This window comes from Acyrthosiphon pisum, chromosome A2 (genome assembly GCF_005508785.2).
Source record: "Acyrthosiphon pisum isolate AL4f chromosome A2, pea_aphid_22Mar2018_4r6ur, whole genome shotgun sequence".
Taxonomy (NCBI): Eukaryota; Metazoa; Arthropoda; class Insecta; order Hemiptera; family Aphididae; genus Acyrthosiphon; species Acyrthosiphon pisum.
This window is the reverse complement of record NC_042495.1, coordinates 85,438,685-85,454,982: the sequence shown is the minus strand read 5'-3', so window position 1 is coordinate 85,454,982 and position 16,298 is coordinate 85,438,685. Positions and strand designations below refer to the sequence as shown.

At 30.3% G+C, this 16,298-nt stretch overlaps 2 protein-coding genes across 3 annotated transcripts; both read right to left on the bottom strand.

Moving 5' to 3' along the window:
* Nucleotides 1-1,738: 1,738 nt before the first annotated feature.
* LOC100163889 (sesquipedalian-1-like) lies at nt 1,739-3,275 on the bottom strand. The gene is given in 3 exon segments (NM_001162119.2): nt 1,739-2,167; nt 2,610-2,798; nt 2,869-3,275. Coding segments are annotated over 3 exon segments (684 nt in total). The 5' UTR covers nt 3,074-3,275; the 3' UTR covers nt 1,739-1,877.
* A 2,872-nt stretch (nt 3,276-6,147) lies between these two features.
* Nucleotides 6,148-11,054, bottom strand: LOC100161830. Of its 2 annotated transcripts, none has more exons than XM_001950035.5 (9): nt 10,327-11,054; nt 9,321-9,522; nt 8,721-8,973; nt 8,427-8,654; nt 8,150-8,361; nt 7,762-8,083; nt 6,891-7,079; nt 6,709-6,825; nt 6,148-6,636 (listed from the first exon to the last, which is right to left on the bottom strand). In XM_001950035.5, exons 2-9 carry the CDS (start codon nt 9,497-9,499, stop codon nt 6,487-6,489), a joined length of 1,650 nt encoding a protein of 549 aa, XP_001950070.1. In that variant the 5' UTR covers nt 9,500-9,522; nt 10,327-11,054; the 3' UTR covers nt 6,148-6,486. The 2 variants fall into 2 exon arrangements, with proteins under 2 accessions (XP_001950070.1, XP_016655869.1); XM_016800380.2 differs by lacking the exon at nt 10,327-11,054 and adding an exon at nt 10,198-10,325.
* Between the last annotated feature and the right edge of the window lie 5,244 nt (nt 11,055-16,298).

Genomic DNA, 16,298 nt, shown 5'->3' with positions numbered 1-16,298 from the left:
GATCTTATCTTGTTGTGGAATGTGGAGTAAACAGATAGGTAACTTATATTAATAGACTGTAACAGTGATGTAGCCGAAACAATAATTATTCATTCCTAGATATTACAATTCTATAATAGAATATAATATACTTATCAGTTATCACCTATTATACTTTATGATCCCTTTGTTCTTAAAGTGTTTACTACACATAATATACATTTTTCTTATGGCTGTATTTATGTTAGCAACTATGGATATTGAATATATATATTATAAGTTATAACCAGGGCTGTGAATTTAATGCACTAAAAATCCTTAAAAAATACAATAAAATATGCATTTAAAATGCAAAAAATGCCAAAAATAATAGTATAAAATTCACCCATGGTTTTTAATTTAATTTTCATATTTATATTGGTACTATAGGAAATTATACAATAGTACATTACATTTGATATTAGTAAAAAATGTGTTTATTTAATAAAAAAAAAAAAAAATAAAAATATTGATTGAATTTGAATTTTATAAAATAATATTTACCTGAAACATTTTTAAATATTTCTTTTATGTATTTATTTTGTTAAAATAATAAAACAAACTTAAATATATTTATTTGTGGGTACCTTATTCATCTTTAGTCTTTACTATTGCATTAGACAAAAAAATGTTTTTTCCGAACATGTCAATTGACGGAATTTTATTAAAAATACCGGAAAATGAATTAAAAAATTAAATTATAACCTATAAATGCAAAAAAATTAAAAACGTCGAAAAATGCAAAGTAAAAGTTTCATAAATGGATTCGTAGTTACATAATTCAAGCTACATTTCACAATCACCAAAAAAAAAAAATGCACTTTCCTACAAATTCACAGCCCTAGTTATAACATAACAATGTACTAACATTATTGTAAGCCATGGATTAATGTATTAATTAATATTACTAATAAATTAATATGTGTTATTGTATTATAAACATAACTTACAGCTTTCATCAAACACATCATATAAAACAAAACAAGCCATAAGTTGGCCTTATACAAATGGGAAACAGTGGAGATTATGATTATAAAGGAGTAAATTAATGGCATTACTTATAAATTTATAAGGATTTTTTGTACACTACACTATACTACAACAATAAAGACTACAAAAAAAAATAAAAAATTTGAGGTAACATATTACCCCTCCTCCTACATAAGGCTCAGGAGAGTAATATTGCTAATAGATAGGTAAAATAATAATAAAATCCCAGAAAAACGTTTTGCTACAAAGCTTACCGTGATATATTAATACTTATGTTTTTATTCTTTATGTTATATAGTTGCAAGGCCATTGCAACCCTCATACCTTCGAATTTTTTAAAAAATATGTGAATATTGTAAACATTTTATGTTTTTGTTAAAGCAGTAATAACAAGAATAAAGAGTTATTGTATTTTTAACGTAAAAATTATTTGTATCCAGTACCTATACCAAAAAAATGTTGGACCCCTTCTCCAAATTTTTTTTTTAGTTATGGCCTTAATCAGTGAGTGTCATTAGTGGATGACTTCTCACATCAAGTGTAGCCTGTTAATATTTAATTATTTTAATTGTGTAAATGATTATTAAAATTAATTTATATGTATACTCTAACCACATAAGCCTCTTATAGGGCCTAAGGTATAGATTGGTTATTTTGAATAAAAAAAAAAGTTAAAGCCTTATATAGATGCCCCTTGTGTTACAAATTTATAATACAAAACCAGCATATATGGTTAAAAAATAAACTGTATATTATAATAAATAAAGATTCTGTATAGAGCCATAAAGTATAACACAAAAAAATCCCAAACAAATAAAATTATAGTATAAACATTATATAACATTATACAACAAAAAATATAGAACATATCATAAGGTAATGAGTGGTTCTTGAGTTTTTAATTCTTGTTTCATCAATCCGAACCTCCATTCGTTTCTATCTCTAAGTATAGGTCTGCCAAGTTGGTTGTGTAATTCTTTGAATGTCTTACGGAATGAAACTATATCTTTACGCTGAGGAGATTGATGACTATTCACTGGCTTATTGAAAGGATTATTGCGACCTCTGGGAGGTGGCTGTGGTGATGATTGACCACTTGATTCTTTTTTTTTAGTTACTTGGTTATTTGGTACTTGAAGAGTTACTCGAACAGGTGATTCTATGCAAAAATATAAAATAAACATTTTACTTAAATTGTGATGAATAATTTCTGTTACTATAATAATGTAATGGTAATGATTAGCGCTTGAACTTTGTTGCACATGCATCTATTATAGTCTCATTAGATTTATTACTATATGAAAGCTATAAATCAAATTCATGATATCACAAATGTAAATGCATATTTTTTGCTTTTAAGTGCATAACTTTATGCATATTTAATTAATTTGTATACTCTGTTCACCTTGATAATGTGGTTACTACTTACTTTCCACATAAGACTGGAGCCAAGGAATGGAAAGGTCAGTCCACTTTGGTTGAGGTTGGGTACTACACGTTTTGGTTTGTGCTCAATCACATTTCTCGGTGAACATAGTATAGAGTATTAGCACTATCACTAGCATTAGTCGTAGTAATGGTAAAAATGAATATTAATATACCTTCCAGTTCTTTGAGTTGTCTTTGTAAATCAGCCACCATAAATTTCATGTAATCATAACTGGCACAAGCCAACGACTTCATCCACTGTTCCATTGACTCCTGGCTATCGGCTCCCAATATATAACTCCTGTTATTGGGGCCATGAAAAATAATTTTAAAACTGAACTGATCATCATTTTCAGCCAACTCTAAGGAATAAAAGAAATAAAAAATTAATTTAATACCAATAGTCATAAATAATGCATTAACACAATATACCAATGCTACATCCTTCCAATATGACAACGCCAAGTGGTTCTTTATCACTTTTCCTGTCAAAATAGAAGAGCAAGTTGCCTTTAAGAACAAACCATCTCTTCTGGTAGCCTTTGTTAAGTTCTCCTCGTTTGCAAAGCCATCCTTCCTTGTCCACTGGCGACGTCGATGTCGAATACGCAGATAAATTTTTCTCGTTTATCTTCATTGGGATTATGTAGGCCTCATTAATATGTAACTTTTGTTGACATATTATAATATTATGGAATAAAGTGAATATGTTATATATAGTGAGTATTATTTTTTAGTTCTTAATAAGAGCAAGTGATCTTGAGATATCTTAAACCTTAGTACCTATTTGAAGAAATTTCGAATTTTTTACAATAATATTTTCAATTTTGTTCATTATCAGTTATCACGTAATGTCGTAGTATGTTATCGGGTTTGGGTACTTTTCTCGAAAGTTCCTGGAAGAAAAATAATATAAACCAACTTGCCATCCACAAAATGAGTTCAAATTATTTACGAGCCGTCCATGTCAATGAATGCAGTTGCTAATAAATTGTTATGAATCGTGTTACTGACTAAATATAGAATCACATAATAAATTCAATTATTATATAATATATTACATATAAATTAATAAAATTTAATTTATTCTGTGATAAAATCGTATAATCAGTCATCGTGATGAAGACTATACTCATGATTCATGACTGCTTAAACATACAGTATTGAGTATTACACAATTATTACAGTATACGTCATAAATTTAGTTAGTATAATAATTAATAGATATACTATAGCCATGCATAGGCGTTGAATGGGAGGGTCAGGGGCGGCTCCAGAGCCTTGGTTAGGAGGGGGGAAAGTTATAATTTCACAAAATCTTATAACAAAAAGAAAACAACAATTTTTACAACACAAATTCAAGTTGTCTATTTTTAGTCCATTTACCCAGCAGGTACATCGTATCATAGAACAATACCTCTATGGCCCATATAGTCCATATGACAATATTATAATGATTTAATATGCATTTTTTGTTAACAATATACATTTTTTATAAATACGGGCTTGGGGGAGGGTTAAATGGCCTATAGCACCCCCCCCCCCACGGCTGCCTTATAAATTCATCACGCTTCGCTTATGTAGCAGTGGCATGTCCGACGTTGCCCTGGTAAGAAATAAGAGTATTAAGTGTAAAATACACTGCATATACATTATAAATATAAAATCAAATGAACTACCTATGCAATAAAATATATGATTCGGTCGGAATAAAAACCTATACAATTTTAGATTCTGAGCGTAACGATGATTTTATTGATTTAACAGTGTCTATTTTTTTAGTGTGCTGTTTGTCATAACCTTTCGGGGCCACCTATCTCCGATTTCCTACTTCAATATCTCTTTTATTGGAAGGAAAGTGAAACCATAAGAGACTATTCAACTATTCAAGTTATAGTACAGCCATATGTGCAAATTGGGGGGCGGGGGGTGATAAGCCCCCCAAAAACCTAGGACATACAATTTTAATATGCTATATTGCATTAGCCTGCTTGCCTTTAATATATTCAGCCCCCCCCCCCCCCAAGCCAAAAGTTGAAATTGTGCCTATGAGTACAACTTTGGAATGTCAAAAGTAAATATTTTCCAGTAGTTTTCAAAAGAATCGGGAAAAACCAGTTTTCAACCGTGGTATAGATTTCAGTGTCTGGTTGTGCAGAGGATAAGCGTGATATGTGCACCCATCACTATGTGCGCCACCCATCACTTTTTGGAATTTCCACTTTACCGCCCGGCAAGATTCCTCATAACTCATAAGTTGCTGTTGGTGTAAATTTAAAAAAACAATTGAACGTAAATCCACGATAATTTTTTATGAGCGTTTGAAGTTCAAATTCGTTCTACATTAGATATTCACCAGTGGTAAATTTACGAATTCTCATCGAACAGTTTTTTTTATTTTGTTGTAATATAAAAACGAATAACCGTAGAGGCGTAGATACTTTACATTTTCATAAAACAATGTTTCTCATAAGTAGGTAGTTCATACTATAACCGAACAATTTAAGAAATATATAAATACAGTTTTTTATAGATATTTTATGTTCAAATTAGAACGAAATTAGATAGTTAAATGAAGAATAACGTTTTTCGTAATTTCGTTGTAGCTAATGTAAAATTATTATTCGTGGATAGGTACTTGATTTTTAAATTATATATGTATTATTATATTGTAAACACACAATGACATTTTTAGTTGCAACTTTTTTGGCGAAAATTAATTCAACCTACTGTATTAGGTAGGTGCTAATGTCTAATAGTAAAATAAATTACTTCAATAGCAATATATCATTATTGAATTGTTTTTCGTATACAACGATCTTGTATCATTGAATAAAATTTGACACATCCAGTAAAGTGACCCCTTTAGACACCTACTTTACAGCACATAGTGGTAACCGCCGCCTACCTTTTAGATTCTTTTCGGAGCAAAAGAATGTATTGTATATTTACAAAGATGTATGTGTTTTTTTGGGATAGGTAGTAAAAATGCTCCGATTTTCGAGATCAGCATCTTTTCTGATAGAAAAGTGGATATATTTGGTACTATTGAAAACTCTAAGTAGTTTTGAAAGTCAAGAAAAAAATCTTGCTTCAAAATTGAAATATAAGAAAACTAATATTCTTTTAATGTTAGAAAAATGATAATAATATATCAATTCACTATTATACTTTAGCTAACAACAACACAAATATGGTTATGCTGAATCAAATTTGCAACTGCGCGTGAGTCAGCGAGAGAAGACAAATATACATCTTCTTAAATCATGATTACAAAACCTTGTTATTTGAATTTTAAGTAGGTAATCAATTTCAATTCTACTTTACATTTGGGTCTAGTTAAATCTAATATTTTCTAATTTATTGATGCATGTAAAATACTAATAAATATTTGAATGTTATAATTAAAATTTAAAATAAATCATTGAATATTTAGTCTTTCTTCAAGAGGAAAACTTGACTTTTATATCATGATGATGACACTTGCAAATCATTTTATGAAATTGGTGTTAAAATATATAACTCGTTAGTTGTTGGTCTATAAATATATTTATTGAGTCCGTACACGCCTTGCTAGAATCAATCCGATGCTATCGTACTAACCAAACATTTTTTTACCAAGGAACAAAATATGATAATTTACATTTAAGAATTCTACAAAAAATAGGACAATGTTATTTCTTATACAGTTATACCCAGAACACAGGCAAATCTATTATTTAAAATAGTAAATAATAATAATATATTATGTACATATTATTACATACAATGTTTATTTTATTTTTCAATAACAAATTTTTCTAGGATTTACAATATTATATAAGTTTATTATTATTATTATTATGAAAATATACATACATAGTTGTTATACCATTAATTTCAAAATACATCACAGTGAGGTTAAAAAATACACACTTTAAGTTTTTAAATATACAGCTAAGTATAAAAATACCTTACAATGTCATACAGGGAGTTAACAAGAAAAAAGGAGACTAAATATAATTTAAGATCTAGTGTATCAGTCTTATCAACAAATTTATATATTATTGTCTAGTAAATGTTAAGCTCATAGTTCATCTTTTTTATATACAGTTTTACTTGTTTTACAAATTTCTTATCGAGGTTCCATTTGTCTAGTCGTCCCAAATGTTGTAGTTTTGAACACTTTTCAATAAATTTTATAACTGTTTGGTGGTTAGTCTACAAATATATTAATAAAATCATACATTATAGGTATAATGTATTGAAGAATATCTTATAGTCAAAACTTACAATAGGGTGTTCATCGTTGAACGAAATCTCCAATCTTTTAAGATTATTGCACATTATTAATGGTGGTCTCTCAAACACTTGTGTATTCCAATAAAGGTGTCTTGAATCACTATATAGCTGAAAATTAATTTTATTGTAATTATAAATATTTATATTGAATATAATTTATTCTAGTGACGTACCTTGGCTTCTTCTAAACAAGGACAGTTTTCGAAAAACCAATTAATTGTTTCAACGGTAGGCATGTGTAATTCAATTGATTTCAGTTTGGTAAATTTTCCAACTGGCATTTCAAAAATATGTAAAAATCCTTTCAACACTAATAAATTTGGACAACCTGCCAGGAGTTTGGCCACATCTATATCAGCTTCCTAGAAATTATGTTATGTAAAATATTATATAAATATATAATAACTAGTTGATCTGTGCACTTTGTTGCCCTTAAAAGATGATAACTCTTTAAAAAATTGTGATTGTTCAAATCTTTTTGGATGTAACTTGCAACAGTAAGTGCAATTCAACCACCCTGATAGGCAATCCGACTACGTGGATTGCGGACACAACCGATGAGTGGCTATAAGTGCAACATATTGGTAGGCAATATGCGACAATCCGATTTTATGCATGCTTGATTAATCAAAATGCAAATAAAATACTAATACGTTATACGTCATTAATAATTAATAATAATAATAATTTAACTGATTTAAACTGAATTAACCAATGACAACCAATAATTATTATTATAACATTAAAACCATAGCAACCATTTATAAACAAAAATTTCCACCATAAATCTCAAAATCCTCGTTTGAGCACCTCCCCGGGTTGGACCTAAGGGTATGAAAAATAGTTTATTTCACTTTCACAGACCTATTGAATATACACATGAAATTTCATGAAAATCGGTCAAGCCGTTTCGGAGGAGTTTGGCAACATACATTTTCTATATTGTGACACGTGATTTTTATATATTAGATAACTAAAATTGTATGTTAATGCTAAATTATGACATTCATATAAATATAAATTATTTGATGTATATTATTTTACCTGATCAAGGATAGTAAGTTCAGACAAGTTACGACCATAGTTAAACACAAAGTTGATAAAATGAAAATTCATCATGTAATCAAGATCAATAGTTAGTGTTTCTACACGGCCCCAAAACATAGATCCCTGTTCAGGATCTGCAAAATCTTCAGGTGTACAGACACATGACAGTCGAGTGTACAGCTTTTTTAGATATGGTAGGCATTCCTTGAGTGAGGCTATTTTTTTGCCTGTCAACTGCATATCATACAACTCAGTCAACTGGAATATACGTGGCTTGGGAGAGTTCTCCCATACAGTCACCAAAGCATCGCCAATGTTCCTAATAACCAAATGTATTTTACTTTCTTTTTTTATTCAAAAATATTAATGATTGTCATTGTCTTACCTGAAATAAAGGAAACCACCTAAGGCTTTTAGGCTCTTGACACATGCAAGTATCATCAGTAAACTGGCATCTTCCGTATTTGTATCCTGAATCCGCAATTCTTCCAGAGTAAAACAACAGTTATTCAACAAAGACTTATTGTCATACATATTACTGAGATGTTGACATAATATTTCGTTTGATACGTTTATTGTCTCCACATATACATCGTTCTAAAGGCACATTGTTTACATTAGACTCTGTAATGTATGGTATATCATAGAGAAAGAATTTTTACTTTAAACAATAGATGTTTAATGCCTGTTTCATCGACATTCCATGAACCAGATACATCTAAATGTTTTAAACATAAGGCATGTTCACCAATAGTTTTCAGTATTGCATTATCACAAATAGAACCAAGCTTTAGATGAACAAGTTTTGATGCTAGACCTTCATGAAATGTTTTCTGAAGGTTATACATTGAAGTGTACACTGCTGGTGTGTAATTACTTTTACTTGACATCTACAAAAAAATATTAGGCAATAAATTATCAGTGTTCAAAATGCAAAGGTACCAATGAGGGCTTACTAGAAAGGTCAAAGACAGTTCTTTGAGATGAGTATTATTACGGTTCAATATAGAAACAAACTCGTGGAATTCTGCTTCCATACCTGCGTAAAGATATAAATGTGGTAATCGAGCAACTCCAATGTCCAACATGGCATTTAATATAATTAGCCATATGCTAAGTTTAGCACTCAATATTTTTATGTATGGATTTGTGTCAATCATTCGACAGTTCAGTTCACTCCAAATTTCATTATCCTTTTCACCATTTTCCCTAAATTAACATAATATGTAAATATTTAATTAATAAATGACAATATTATGTAAAACACAATTTAGTATTATATATTATATTTATTATAAATATAAAAGGCCAAGGGCCATTCTTGCATTGTCCAGTTAAGTATCCGTTAAAACTAACCAACAGAATTCAATCGATAACATAAAAGAAATACTGCATTCAAACACGCCTTAACCGGACATTGTAAAAACGGCCTTAAGAGTTTTCCAACTTGAGTCTTGAATTTGTAAATTAAAATTCCTTATTCTGAATTTATTATAACATAATCCTTGTCACTAATTAATAAACAAATCTAATAATTAATTTAAATATTGACTTACAATAGAACTTTGGTATAGTTCAAGATGTTGGTTCTAGCCCAAGCATGAACATTATTAATAAAATATTCACGTGAACCATTCACATCTTTTTTTATGTTGTTAGATATGTTTAATATGTATTTGCATGTCTGTTCTAGTGCTAAAGATTGTAGACTTTTTACAGAATTGTATGGAGGCATAATGATTAAAGTTGTTCCAATATCTAAAATGAAATAATAAGAAAAACACAATATTTCAATATTTTGCAATATTTAACTTAAATAGTTAAATACATTTTAGATACTAATATACAGACATTCCATTTGTTTGAAAGTTTCAGATAAAATTAATCTAAAAAATAATCTGACATACTTTAAAGCTTTAATTAACTTATTTAAATGAGTGATGTAAATGCAATTATTTAAAAAATGTACTGTCAAATAGTAATGAAATAACAAAATTAGGTATATCTATTTAAATTAATAAACAAATCAGGTTAACATCTTGGTGAACGCTGGAAAGAAAACTATCAAATGTTTCAAATACTTTAATATTTTTACAAAAAAACAATTACATAAACATATAAGAATATGTCGAATATGATTAGACTAAAACCAGACCTACCTATTGACTAGTTCTATGAGTAAAACTGTCAAAAATAATTAGTGGTAATTAGGAAAAGAAACATTGGGAAAATAAAATCAACAATCAAAGAGGGATACATAACTTGGATGTTGTAGATGAACTATCCACATTATTAAATAAACAAAATGTGTAGAACCAATCTCCAGAACAATGACCTAGGGTGCTGACGGTCTGATTATCGCAGGATATTAAACACTAGTTAAAACCGTAAAAACGATTACAAAACTGATGGAAAATAAAGGAAAATGCTTACCTATGTACAAACGTCAAAGTCCAATACTATTTGTTTTGTTATTTATTAACCTATCTCCTTCTAATAGAATAATGAACGTCGGTTAAACCCAATTTAACTTGTTAACTCATAATTTTACGAGATACTCACAAGGAAAATAATGAGGCTACGATGACGGACTTCGTCGACGCCTTCAACTTGACACTGAAATTAGCATTTGAGTTTTAAATTATATGCGCTGCTCCTGTCGCTAATTCGGCTGAACTGTTGTTTTTTTATTAGTATAAACTCGGACGCCAGTGGATCGGCGGCGGCAGGTCGGTCGCCGTGTGTGCCTGATCACTTGTTCGGTAACACTTTGGTAGTTGCCAGTTGGTACCGTTGACCGTTGTTACGTAATTACGTACTTACGTCCAGAGATGAAATTCGTCTGTTTTGTTTCGATTTTTTTGTTTTCGTTTCCGTCTCTCACACACAAGTACACAACCTGTTCACGTTTTTCTCACTGCGGGTTACGTTACACACGTTATTGCACGTCCTTTCTGCTTAGGCTCTGTTGTTCCCTCTTGCCAGTGACCAGACGCGGCGAAGGAGAAAGATGAAAATATTCGATGAGTGGGGGCCGTCCGCCGTCGTGGTAAGGGAGAAGGGAGATGAGAACACGATAATGACCGAATTTTAAAACTTATAAGTTCGTCACGATTTCCTCGTACGCGGTCGGCCGGCCGGACGAGCTTCTTTTGCGTGTTGGACGTATAACATAATATGCCGTCCGGGTGTATTTACCTATCTATTTAGATTTTTTTTTATAGACAATATTGGACTGTGTCACTATGGCGAATAGCGAATTGGCGAATGGCAACACAACCACTATGTCTCAATGATGATGATGATGATGATAATAAAATCACAGTATTGTTCCAATTTTGATAACGCGTATCACTGTAGTTTACGATAAGGTCATAATAAAATAAAATATGATATTTATTATTTAATTAATATTTTATTCTGTATCAATGTTTCTATATAGTTATGTACAACAATTGGTAGACAGATCAAATGGACAATGGCTATATTGATAGAAGTTACCCGTCATATTATACTCGTATACAATGCTGAAAGCATGCAATGTTTACGTTTTGTATACATCTATATTTATATTTTTCTATGTATATATCTATGAGTAAACATTGCCTACTTGGCAAATCTCACTATAGTAGCACAGATTTATATACTTTAATAGAGTAAATGTGTAATATAAATATATAATGTATAATAGTGTAGTATTATACAAGTCTACGTATGGGCTAATATAAGCTATAAGTTAACTTTAATGATAACAACAAGAAGGCTTATAGCATAATAATATGCTAAAGCTTATAGGTAGTTAGTTGTATGACATCTTTAAATACGTTGGTCTAAGTCAGTATGAAAAATAAAGCACTGGAGTAGTGGAGGAGTATTGAACCATAATTTCATGGCACTAACAACCCGGTACGCTTTTTTCCCCACCGAATTTTTTATATATATAATAATATGGTCATACCACTGATCATAAAATACAAAAACATTCTGTTTTATACATTTTGATTATTTTCAGTCTCTCAATCATATCCCTATTCCCTATCGGCTATCACACGCAATACCATCGTTATTTACTTTTCTATGGTCGTCATTAATTGTCATAGGTATTATTATCAAATACAGTAATCCTCGATTGTACCGTGGTAAAAATTATGATTACAATATATTATTATTTATCGCTATCAGTATCTGTAGATCAGTGGTTGGTCGTTCGCTCTACCAAAATTCGCATCTTGGGGTCTAAGACCTGAATCGCGACGTGTTGTTTATTGTATTGGGTCAATGGCAGTTGGTCGACCGACATTTGAACTCGTACTCGCGCGCCGTACACACTTCTATAATATCAACCCCTCCTGGCCCCCCAACCATAACACGGCATTGACCTGCCACTGCCGCAATCGCGGTCGCCTTGACGATATTATGTAAATGAGTTTAAATTTACATTTTACAAGCGAATTTACATATTTTTTTTTCATCTGTTCCCGTACCCACACATAATTAGCGAAATTCCAATTTTTAAAAATATTGTAGGTGACGGTTTTCTCTAAAATCAAATATAATTAATGTATTCTCGACATATATAATAATTAATAATAATCGGTTGCGTATGATCGCGGACTTCACAGTTTAAAAAACGGATGCGTTACGCATTGCAAGACTAGGAAATTTGAACTTTGGAAAAAATATATTATATACGGAGTGAAAATTTAGAAAAGCATTATTTACAAAGAAAAATCTTTGAAAATTTAAATTTAGTAAATCATAATTTTGAAAATCGAAATACCGCGATCCATGAAGTGTATCGGTCCACTAACGTGGGACTAACGACCTGAAAAATCTTTAAATATACATCCATTTATAACCTATGCTCAATCACTTATTTGTTGTAATTTAAAAAGAACTAAATACCAATCTCAAAATATATGTGAAATACTTAAATTTAAAAAAAAAAAAATTATAAAAAAATAAAAATAACTTTTCTTACACGTCCTGGATATTTTTAATTTCTTTGCGTCTCCATGCAGAGGTGGTTTGAGTATACTGTTTTTGGTGCACTGCACCACCATTATTAGGGGGGTGTGTGGGTGGTCTTGGTTGAGTATGTGCTGACCGCAATGTTTAATTTTAATGTTCAATAAAGTAATGAAGTACCTAATCAATGAAATTTGATAAATGATAATCACTGATGAAAATGTTGAAAGCGTATTTATAATTTCTATGATGCAGGGGGGTGGGTGCATAGAGTAATACGTATTTTAAATACTTTTGAAAATAAGTATTTGTATCTGTACTATTGAATACTTTTTAAAAGTATCTTTTACAAGACTGTCAATCGTACACCAAAAGAGCAAAACTATTATAAGCTATTATATATTATGACTAGGGCCCCGATTTTTATGCAAAAATTATTGCTAAATATGCACATATTTATACACTTAAAAATTCAAAAATATGTAAAAAAAAATGCAATGAAGTTACGAAATGTGATTTCATTTTATCGTACACTTTGTGAAAACATAATTTTTTCCACTAGATAGGCAACACTGGCAAACATACACCTTTTCCGCTTCACTTTTTTTTTCGAACGGCATCTCTATATTACTCTGTGGGTGGGTGGGTGTCTATATCTTGCACCACTAAGTACAATACATTCAAACCGCCTCTGTCTCCATGTTTAACTTTTTCAACACTTTCTCTATCTATTTTTTGAATAAATTCACCATGAGTAAGGAATAGCCTTTTTCCCAGGGCAGTGGTGTATCCATTGTTACAAATTTTATAACAAAGTAGTCTCAAAAGTCAAAACGTATATCAGCGTTCGCAGTTTTTTCTGATGAAATTGAAATAATATTTGAATCGAAGATGTTTATAAAAATGTAGTGAACATAAGCTTGGAAAAAATAAATACTATCCTCTGACTTTTGCAAAACAAGCACTGAGATAGTCAAAATGATTAACTAAATAAGAACAACTAGTCATGAAAGAGACATGAAATACTGAAAAATTAAGAGAGGTGTAGCTAAATTGCCGACACAAACCGCCGTGTTGTCGTTTAGCTGTGTGATCATATTTTATTGTTTTACTAATATATGATATATGATATATTAATATATGATTTCTATGGACGCATCTAGAGAGGCACGGCGACGCGGCGCGATTTGAATTCCAACCACGTGGTTGTTTTTCTGAGGCTGTTGACAGCGGATCGTTTTATCGTGCATTTAGACCAATAAGCAATGGTGGGCATATTAACTAGTTAAAAAGTTAAAGTTAAGTTAAAAAGTTAATTTTTTTTAATTTTTTAACTTAACTAGTTGATTCATTTTCTAATCAACTTATGAACTTAACTAGTTTCATTTACAGTTGAAATAACTTAGCTTTTCTCAGTTGATTTTAAAAAATCCATCAAGTTAAAAACATTTTGAGATTTTTCGTTTATACGTAAATATTACTATATCAGTATAAAATAAAAATAATCCAATAAAAAAACACAAACATTTCTGTTCTATTTCTTGATAACATAATTTTGTGTAAAAAACAAATCAAAAATAGTTTAAATAAAGAGTTTTAAATTTTAATAGAATTATTTGTAGATTTCTGAAAAATTAAGAAGACCGGACAATTTACCAAATTTTTATGACAACTGACGAGAATTTGAATTTGAATTTTTTTATTATCTATACGTTTAAAACCTATCTAATACAACTTTATAATATTACTTAAAAAAATAATTTGTTAATATATTTTTTTAAATTTTTTTGGTACAAAATATTTTTTTATTGCAATTTTTAAGTGCAATTTTGGGTTTTTTTTACAGCAATAATGCAATCAATTTTATAATATTTTTAGTGCGACAACATCCGAGCCCTAGTTATAACTTATAACTTATAACTTATAATGATATACGTATTGTTTTATAATATAAATATAATGTGTTGTTCAATATTCTTCTTATTATTAAACATATTAGGTACCTCTATATACATACTATTTATAGAATTTTGCTATAGATAACTTGAATATATAGACTTTTTTAAGCTATATAAATGTTAAATTGGTGGGACTACACCCCTCCCCTCCCCCAATTAGTAGCGGCCAGGGGTTAATGGGTGTTTTTTTCGGTTAGGTTAGGTGGCGCCGGTCATTAGTTAGGCTACCCCTGCGGATGAAGTCTAGTCGCGCCTATGACCTCAAGGATAAAAACGGGCATCCTCTTCCACTATTTTTTGTGGAAGTTTTTTGGAATGATAATAATAAAGATATTCATAACATTACGTCATTGCATAACACGAAAGTGGTTGTAGAAAAACCTCACAGAAAAAAACACGGCCCTCCGGAATGCCATAATTGTCAGTCTTATGGCCACACCCAAAATTATTGCCATCATACCTCTCGATGTGTCAAATGTGGTGAAAATCACCACTCAGTAAATTGCACCAAGGATCGAAACAGTCCAGCTTAATGTGCCCTGTGCTCCTTGGACCACACGGCCAACTACAAGGGGTGTCAAATCTTTAAGTCAGCCTCTGCAAGAGTTATACCAACTATGGTTCCTGGTTCATATCCAAAATCGCATACTAAAACGTACGCTGAAGCTACCAACGACGAAAATTCTCCTCCGGAACATATCTCTGTATCGTTCTCGCATTTCATTTCAAACTTAAATTAATTTATCAGTCCACTAATATTACTTCTCTCTTCAGTCCTAAATGCTATTATCGCCAAAGGTACGATTTCTCCTTAATCACTTTTTGAATTTTGTCCTATTAATATTGATCCATTTTTTTTTCTTATTTTTCTCTCACTAACATATTATTATTTAATTAAACCGGTTCATCGTTTCACTTATAAAAATATAACACTTTTACAAATTTATCGTTGTTATTGTTATATCAATACTGTATAATTGTATAATTAAGTTAATTGTTGAGCTATGATAGTTAATGTACTTAAAGCTATTACAAATAAAAATAAATAAATCTCATTTTTTTTTTTACTTCTATTAATGCATTTGCCTGCAAGCTCTCGCGTTCCCCTTCAATTTTTTTTTTTAATTATGTAACTCAAATTCATTAACCAGGCGTCATGATTTTTTTAAAATTTTTTATTTGTTTCTTAAAACGCATTTACCTGCGGGTGTCTACGATCCCCTTTCATTTTTTTTTTCATAAATTTAACTCAATCGATTTTTTAATATAAATATTTTAACTTCGTTGAGTCTTTAGAGAATACTTAGGTACTATTTAATTTTATCTCATTTTTTTTCTGCTTTATGATATTAATTTGCTTACGGGCTTCCGTGTTGCCCTCCATAATTTGTTTTCAGTAATTTAACTACTGTTGCTTTTTTTATATAGATTTTTTAAACACTGACAACTCTGAGGTACTATCTAACTTTTGTTGTATATCTATGCCTACTTCACAGAATAGAGAACTTGCCCAATTGCTTAAATGATAACAAGTAACAACCGGTATACTGATAAGGACATGTGATAGGGATACGTCCTATCAGACTGCTGACCACTTTTTATAAATTC

Excerpts from the sequence above, each read along its gene's own strand:
- LOC100161830 (XM_001950035.5), bottom strand. The coding sequence starts at position 9,499 with ATGCCTCCATACAATTCTGTAAAAAGTCTACAATCTTTAGCACTAGAA. Across the intron at positions 8,084-8,149 it reads GGTGGTTTCCTTTATTTCAG|GAACATTGGCGATGCTTTGG; the intron begins GTAAGACAATGA and ends TTTGGTTATTAG. Across the intron at positions 7,080-7,761 it reads AACTTACTATCCTTGATCAG|GAAGCTGATATAGATGTGGC; the intron begins GTAAAATAATAT and ends CATAATTTCTAG.